General features: G+C 36.9%; 1 protein-coding gene across 3 annotated transcripts; it reads right to left on the bottom strand.

Moving 5' to 3' along the window:
* Positions 1-856: 856 nt before the first annotated feature.
* On the bottom strand, positions 857-8,118 carry LOC110114640 (MRN complex-interacting protein). Of its 3 annotated transcripts, none has more exons than XM_020847580.2 (3): positions 7,995-8,118; positions 7,570-7,912; positions 857-1,275 (listed from the first exon to the last, which is right to left on the bottom strand). In XM_020847580.2, exons 1-3 carry the CDS (start codon positions 8,043-8,045, stop codon positions 1,184-1,186), a joined length of 486 nt encoding a protein of 161 aa, XP_020703239.1. In that variant the 5' UTR covers positions 8,046-8,118; the 3' UTR covers positions 857-1,183. The 3 variants fall into 3 exon arrangements, with proteins under 3 accessions (XP_020703239.1, XP_020703240.1, XP_020703242.1); XM_020847581.2 differs by having other exon boundaries at positions 857-1,264; XM_020847583.2 differs by lacking the exon at positions 857-1,275 and adding an exon at positions 1,340-6,971.
* Positions 8,119-8,615: the final 497 nt, after the last annotated feature.

Genomic DNA, 8,615 nt, shown 5'->3' with positions numbered 1-8,615 from the left:
TCAAGTTCTGAATTAATTATTCAAGGGAACTAATTTTCTAACTTTCAAAATTGAAAGGAAATGGATTCCATATCTGTATATTAACATTCCCAACCATTTGTTTCATTGTGTTTTTGAAATACAAGGATTGAGTTTATTTCTTCCAAACTATTTCCGAGTAAATAAAAAAAACTAAAAGTCACAAATAGGAGTTTATTAATAACTCAGGATTAAAATTGTTTTATATATGATCATCTTTATGATTAATTTTAAATTATTTATAATTAAAACAGAATTTATTAGATAATTCAAAATTTATCTGGTCCAGTTCTATATAATCATATTATATAAAATACCTCCATCCTTAATATCTCCATATTGAATAATCCAGATAAAATTATTCCATTCTTAATGTTGATAGGCCATACTAATAATATTTAATTATAGATTCCAACTATAATTAATAATTATGAACTTGTTTTGATTATTATCCATAATTCAATCCTCTTGTATATAATTATATACTGAATTATGGTTGCATAAATAATCATGGAACAAAAATATTATATCAAATGATAATATCGAAACATGCTAAACTTGTCTTTAAATATTTATTTCTATAGAAAATATATTACAATAATATTTCTTTAGGGCACAACCCTAACACAACCATCATACGGTGATAAGTAATCTATTTGTTTAAAAAAATTGAATGAATGAGTGTGAGTGCACCGAAATTAATGAAGTTATGTTTGAGGAAGAGAGTTGTGAAATAAAAAAGAAAATAATAACAATCTAGTCGCTAGGTTAATGACAACAAGTACCACACATACAAGATGCTGCTTGCAAAAACAGCCCTGGTTGGCCAATCACCAGATGATTTAACTCCATTTCTTTATTTTTCTTTTTTTTAAACATCCCTCATACAAAATTGTCTTCCAATGTGCTTTTTCAAAATATTTGGCCCAAAAGTTTCTAACAACAATCTACTTATCTCACAATGTAATTGGTTGTAATGAAAAAAGCAGATACATTGCATTGATGACCGTTTACTATCACCAAATAACGAAGTAAATATTACAGAAAGCATCACATGAAATCTTGGTGCACCTCTTCTTCCACTCTGCTACTATCCCTGAAAGGAGGCTGACTGATTGAAGCTTCCTCAAAAGGTTTGTCACACTCTTCTTCTTTGTACAGATACTCACTCTTCTTCTTTGTACAGATACTCGCTCCATCTACTCTTCGATCTATTCCCAATAGCAACACACTGATCTTTGCCATCCTGCAAGATTCCTGCAACCATTTTCATAATTACAACAAATATATTTATTATTCAGCCACACATTTTCTTAACTTGCCTTTTTTTTTTTTTTTTTTTTTTTTTTTGAGAAAAGAGTCACCACATGCATTTGTAATCGGCATTGCAGAATCTTGGAAATTCTTTGATGGCAGGTTTTTTCTTTCTCGTTGTCGACCACATTTTGTAAGGTTTTACTGCTCCTTTGTAGGGAGCTCTGTACTGACAATGGAAAGAAATTGGGTTCCTAGTTTGCATAGGAGAAATACCAAAAGAAGAATATTGGTAAAATTAACTAGGGTGGTGAAGGACGCATCTCTAATTCAACCCAAACCAATATGGAAAGCCAATCGACAGCCTTTTTTCTACTTCAAATTAAAAAATTTGTACTAAAAAATCGTTTTAAGAAGCAATAAGAAAGTCATCCCAAAAGAAGCTTCAATCTCAAACTTCGTTTGGGATGGTTTACTTGCTATTTTCTACATCAATTTTCTAGCACAAAAAATTACTTGAAAACAACAAAAAAATAGTTGTAAGGAACTGTCTTAAATGAAGCCTCAAGTGAAACTAAATGGTGAGTTATCTAGAGCAATCCCATATAGATCTGAGCTCAGCTCAAGCATTTCGATTAGTTTGACTGAAGAAAACGGATAATAGATGGAACTAAGCAGACGCTGGAGGCTTGAAGAACATTGAACCAAGAATCTCATTTCAGCTATAGCAATTTTCACTGTATGCAATACTGCAGTTTAAATGAGTGTTTAGTATATATACAGATCAGTTTAGCTACTATGAGAGTCTGTAGCAACAATTTAGTTTTAAACATGATGGTGATACATAGCATAGGTAGTTTTGATCAAACTGTTGGGAGAATAGATGAGGGTGTATCTGCTCAATGAGTAGAGTGGCTGTCACTATTACCCCCATGCAAGGTGATGGTGGCTTGTTGAACCGTCAGTTTGGCAGAAAGAAGATGAAAGTACCATGTTAATAATGGTTTAGTGAGAATATTTGTCAAACAGGAAAGATGCTAATCTCTTGAGACTTGATGTGCTCAAAGAAAAAAATGATAGTTAATCTCAATATGTTTGGTTCTAGGATGAAATATGGGATTGTTTGCTAGTGCTACAGCTGACGTATTGTCACAATGGATATCTATTGCTTGGGATATTAGTATATAGAAGCTCTAGAGTAGACGGCGTTGACAAATTATATCGATAGTTGCTACCGCCAATGCATGATATTCTGTCTTGTTGAGAATATGAACACTGTTGGTTGCTTTTTGACACTCCAAGGGATGAGGTTTGGTCCAAGGTAAGAGTATTAGCTAGTAGTGGATTGTTGGGTGGTAGCATCACTTGTCCAATCTGAATCTGAGAAGGATTAAAGGATAAGAGGGCCAAGTTTGATGGGTAGGCCGAAATTTAAGGTTATTTTGATGTAGCAGAGAAGTCGTTTGAGATTCAAGAGTGAAGAGGAAGTGGATCATGCATTCGTTGGCGAAGTTGGTTGATGGAAAATGATACGTCAGGTCAAGTGATTGTTAGATATTTGAGAGAACCAATAAGATTGAGAGATAGACTGAACGGCGATGTGACAGAAGATGAGATTATTAGGGTTTTGGTTGGAGTTCGACTGCCGATGGACTTGCAGGAGGTCATTCTTGCTTTGTTGAGCATTGTGTGTTCATAGGCAAATTGTGATAAGAAGAGACCAGTGAGCGTTTGGGTGATGTTAATGCCTAGGAAGTTTGTTGTTTGGCCAAGATGCTTCATTGAGAACTTCTGGCTAAGGTTGTTGATCATAGTATAGGAGTCGGCATAGTTACAAATAAGAAGTATGTCGTCCACATAGAGAAAACTGTAGATGAGAATATTTTTGGTGTCGTGAATAAAAAGAGAAGGATCTGGTTGGCTTTGTTTGATGCCTAGGGAGAAAGAGATGAGTAGAGAATGTATGAAACCATTGATAAAGAACTTGTTAAGACCATTAATTGCTTCGTGTAGTGGGATATTGGGAATCTTGAAATCCTTGGGGGTGACACATGTACACTTACTTCATGGAGAAATGCCTTGGAGACATCTAATTGATAAATTTGCCAGTGTTAACCGAGGGCAAAGGTGAGTGAGATACAAATAGATGGCATCTTTACATCAAACTAAATGTTTCACAATCATTGATGCCGGGTTCTTGATGTTGGCTTTGCATAACAGAATGAGCATTGTATTGAGCAACAGTGCCGTCGGCATTTTGTTTGGTACGGTATGTCCACTGATAACCAATAATATTGTACTTGGGAGGAGGTGATGCAAGAGTTCATGTATCTTATTGCTGAAATGCAAGAAATTCTGCAGCCATAGCATCATCCAGCACTTTGGATTTATTTGCTTCATTGAAGGAGGTAGGATGATGTGATGAAGAATTGTTATGAAGTAGATTGAGTAGGGGGTAAGGTTTGAGGGATCAATTTTAAAGTCTTGTTATCATGGGGTGAGGTGAGATAGGTGGTGGTGACAGCTGGGAATCATTGGGAGTGATGTGTAGTCAAGGCGGTGACTGATATGTAGGGGAGGAAGGGGTGGTTGGGAGAGAGGTGGAGGAGGTCTGCTGTTTTGTAGGTTCAGATGGTTGAGTTGGTAATATGGTTGAAGGAATGGGTGGTGTGGGAGTAAGAAGATATGGATTGGTTATAGGTGAGTCTGTAGGCTTTGTTAAAGAAGACAAGTGATGGAAGGGAAAGGTAGCTACGTCAAAATTGATGTGACAAGATATAATGATTTGACCATTTTGAGGATCAAGAAACTTGTAATCTTTGTAAAAATCAGAATAACCAATGAATACATTTTGTGGAGTGAGGTACTAGTTTGTACCGATACAAAGCTGGGAGCAAAGAGAAGCAGGCACAACCAAAAGTGCAAAGTTGTGGGTATTGTGGATGTTGTTTGAACTGCAGTTGATAGAGAGATTTATGGTTTGTAACAATTGATGGCATTTAGTTGATTAGGAAGACAATAGCCTGAATAGTGTCGGGTAACAAATGATAGGGAAGGTTGGCAGTGACGAGCAATGGTCGAGATGTTTCAAGGATATGCCTGCATTTGTGTTTAGTAAGGCAGTTTTGGTCTAGTGTGTAAGTATAGCTTATTTGATGTCGAATACCATGAGTGGTGAGAAAGGTTCGATGTTCTTTATTTAAGTATTTGGTGCTGCCATTAGTTTATAAGCAACTAAGCATTTAATTTTGTGGGGCAACAGATTTTCAATGAGTGTTTTAAATTGAATGAAGTGGGATGGTACTTCTAATTATTTTTGCTTAGAAAATAACCACACAAAACACGAGAAGGCATCAGTAAAGAGTAAAGACCACGTAGTAATACTTGATTAGAGGTAACTGGAGATGGGCCTTCAATATCAAAGTGAATTGTTCTAATGGAAAATATTTCTGACTAGTAGATTGTACAAATGCAAATTTGTGACCTTCAAAACCTTATAAGAAAAGTAAACATGAGTATTAGAAGGAATGAAAAGATGGCGATTGCATTTGGAGAATGTACTTATGACTTGAGGATGAGGCTGACCAAGGCGGTGATGCCTGCGAAGGTCCAAAAACGCCGATGCTATAAAGGCAGAATGACCATGTTGCTGAAAGGATATTCAAAGGGGATAGAGTCCATTAAAACAGAGTCCCTTGAGTAAGAGATTTGCTTGGCAATCCTTGATTTAAAAGCCAAGAGTATAAAATGAAATCGAGCATTGTTGTTAGAGGTTAGAATGGAGACAAAAGCCAGATTGTGAGAAAAATATGGAATTTAGGGTAGTTGAGAGAGGCGAAACTTATTCATGTATTCATTGTTAAAATAGTAGCAGGATACATGCATTGGAAGAAGATAAAGAAATGCAGAGCCTTGAGTCAAAAACATATTCATGTTTCATTGCTAAAACAGTAGCAGTATACCACTGCTATAAATATATCAACAAGCTTAACATTAATACATCTAACGGTTGAAAGGAGAAATAGTTTGTTATAAGTAAATGGCTATGATTAAATGTTCTGCAGCTGTAATGGGGAATCTGCGAGTGGAGCAGGTCTAGAGCAGTTGAGGCTTGAGACTTGCAATGAATATATTTGTTGGCTGGATCAGTAGCTTTATCAACGGTTGGGTGTGAGAAATGGGAAGGGAGTTGTCATTGCAATTGTGATTTGATCCATACCATGATCGATAGTTGGTTGAATAAGGCTATCCAGTTGACGGGTGAGGTTTTATAGGGCACATGCGTCTAACAACCATTCTGTTTGAGGATTGGAGGAGTTAGCTAGAAGAGCTCTTGGAGCGGATGGCTGAAGTGAAGGACTGAAGAGGATGTTTAGGCGATACTAGGAATTTGAGACTTGGTGACCATGTTTGTTGCAAGTTTGGAAAATGACTGGATTAGAAACAAACCAATTTATGTGAGTGCTTGGTGTATCACAATGAGTTTGCTGAGAAGAGTGTCTATTGTGGACATGAAATGCTCTGCTGCATGTGTTGTACAAAGACATATAGGGATCTACAACATGTAGGTGTTATTTGGAGGCATCAGTGGTTAGGTTGATTTTTTGCTAATGAATAGAGAGAAGAGATCTTCTAGAATGATTGGTGTTAGTTTGGTTCTGATTGAGGTTTTGAAAGTTTAATAAGAGGAAGGTAGACCACTGAGAGTGTGGAGGATGATGTCTTCTAGATCACTTGTGGATCCTACAAATGTAATATTGCCAATGAGGGTTTTGATGGCAGTTGAATATTCGATCATTGAATTGTTTTCATAGAAATGTTATGGAGCTCATTTATTAGCTAGATACCTTAAGAGTTGGTAGCTTAAAAGCAACGTTCAATTGCAGACTAGATGTCCTGGCATGACTCGAGGTGAAGAATATATGGTAGGACAACAGTGATGAGAGTAGAGTAGATTGTTGTTGCAAGGTTATGACCTGTAAGTTAAGGCCTCAAAAGACGGCACAAACCCTAAGCACTTTACATCATACTTATAGGGAAAAATTATGGCACCGAAAAATAAGCGAAATGTCAAAATTACCGTTACAATCAAAATTTGTTCTAGAGCACTGCCCCTGAAAACCTCGGCAGAGGCGCTGCCCCTTGACCCCGCAACCTAAGCAGGCAGATCGAACCCCGCAAGGGGTAAATGCAGAGCAAACAACCACCGACACATGATAAATGAACAGTGGTCAAAGACATAAACATATAAGGGTCGAGCCAAATTTGAGGCAACTCCAACAGAAATAACAAACATGAGGGAGGTTGGGATTGAAGTTTCCTTAGTGGGTATTTGGGAAGTTTGATCGCCGGGTTGGGAAGAAGCTGATTCATCCATAAGTGGTCGTTGGGAGGATACAGCTACCATGAAGAAAACGGATATTAGATGGAACTAAGTAGATGCCAGATGTTTGAAGAACAGAGAACCAAGAAACTCTCTTTTTTTTTCAACTATAGTAATTTTCATTGTATGCAATACTGCTGTTTACAAATCTGTGTTCAGTATATATACATAGTTTAGCTATGATGAGACACTGTAGCAACAGTTTACGTTTACACATGTAGGCTGATACAATTTAGGTAGTTGTGATCAAACGTTTGGGAAAATAGATGACGGTGTGTCTGCTCCATGAGTAGATGCAGTGGCTGCCGCTATTGGACTGGCATAAAAATTTAATTAAACTTTGATCAGTTTTTTATGTTTTAATAAAGAAGAAGAACAACAAAATATTAAGCTATTATTGGAAATTAATTATCTTTAAGAACAAAGGTTAGCCAAGATTGTGGTAATTTGATTCCGTTGTTTTATAAATCTAAACCTAAATCTAAAATAAGTATTATGAAAATAAAAATAAAAAATTAAAAAAAAAAGTATTATGAAAAAAAAAGTATTATGAAAAGTTTATTAAAAATAAAAAAATAAATAAAATACATAGAAAAGAAAAAAAAGAATTATGAATTTTTTATTAAAAAATAAATAAATAATATATAATTAAAAAAGGTATTATGAAAATTTTATTAATTTAAATTCTTCACTTCACTTTCTTCTCGAATGGGGCAAGAAATAAATTTCAAATTATTTAAACGAATATTCAATTACTTTACGATCATCTTATTTATAATTTTCACCTCTCAATTTTCACCGCTTATTTAAACGAATATGCTTTCATTATACTACTAATCAGCGGGAAATCAGTACTTTTTTTCTAACCCTAGTTTTGAGCAATCACACAGCTTATAAGTGAGTGAGAGAGAGACCTGGATCGCGATCTTCTCCTTCCTCAACGTAAATATCATCTTCTACGGGATCTAAATACTCAGACCAGTCCGTCCTCCGCTTCGGCAGACAAGCTGGTTCGACGCCAAAGGACAAGGCACTGCCTATCTCCGATGCAGTGAGGAAACCGTCCGATTTAGGTGATTTAGGTGAGAAAGAATCGCAATCACCGGATTCCTGCTTTATCCTGGAGAGATTGAACTCCTGAACAAATTTGCGTATGTCGCGGGCTAGGAATCCACGAGCGTGGATCTTAAGCACCGATTGCCTCTGGTTGCAGACTGCACACACCCACTTGTTGTTGCTCTTCTTCTGCTGCTTAACCTATTCCAGCAATAGGCAGAAATAAACATGACAGGCGGATGGCCGAGAGAGAGAGAGAGAGAGAGAGAGAGAGAGAGAGAACCTGCATTGTGGAGCATTGCACGCACTGCACGGCGATAAAGAGGATCGGCATTTTTCTGTTAGGGGAGAGAGGGCAGCTTAGAGAAGAGGAAATGGAATGGGAGCAATGGGAGTGAATTATCTGATTTCTTTGACTCCGCCGGCGAAATAAACAGCGAGAAGGGATTCGGCGTAGTTCCATGTACACTCACATCAAAATAGCTTAACGTACACTAAGGATACAAACAAATAACAAAGTGCCACGTTATAATATGGTTTTTGAAGTAACTGACGCTAATGTTTATTGATAAATTGTGCGAATTAACCGAACATGAATTAGAAATTTCGAGCTTAGAAATCAATGAACGGACGGCGCGAACAATTCAAGATTAATCATGTAAAACTATAATTTATTTATATCATTAACTTCTGCTCTTCGTTTAACTTTTCATTTAATACCCATGGATGCTTAGCTTGGTTGGTGGCCGAGTGCGGTTGGGAACCCTCAACCCGTGCTCGATTCCCTCGGGCGGCAACGCCCCTCTAGGAGGGACCCAATGAGCGCGGGCCACGAGTAGTAATAGGTGTGAGTTGCTCGTCTAGGTCAGCCGAGAAGATTAGTGGACATCACCAAACGCGTCAC

The sequence above is a fragment of the Dendrobium catenatum genome, unplaced genomic scaffold (genome assembly GCF_001605985.2).
Source record: "Dendrobium catenatum unplaced genomic scaffold, ASM160598v2 fragScaff_scaffold_1232, whole genome shotgun sequence".
NCBI classification, from domain to species: Eukaryota; Viridiplantae; Streptophyta; class Magnoliopsida; order Asparagales; family Orchidaceae; genus Dendrobium; species Dendrobium catenatum.
Note: the sequence above shows the minus strand (reverse complement) of the source record. Positions and strands in the feature narration are given on the sequence as shown.

Bases quoted from the DNA above. Each gene is read 5' to 3' on its own strand.
- LOC110114640 (XM_020847580.2), bottom strand. From the start codon at position 8,045: ATGCCGATCCTCTTTATCGCCGTGCAGTGCGTGCAATGCTCCACAATG. The intron at 7,913-7,994 runs GTTCTCTCTCTC...TTGCTGGAATAG, and splicing joins TGCAATGCTCCACAATGCAG to GTTAAGCAGCAGAAGAAGAG. The intron at 1,276-7,569 runs GTCTCTCTCTCA...AAATGGTTGCAG, and splicing joins AGGAGAAGATCGCGATCCAG to GAATCTTGCAGGATGGCAAA.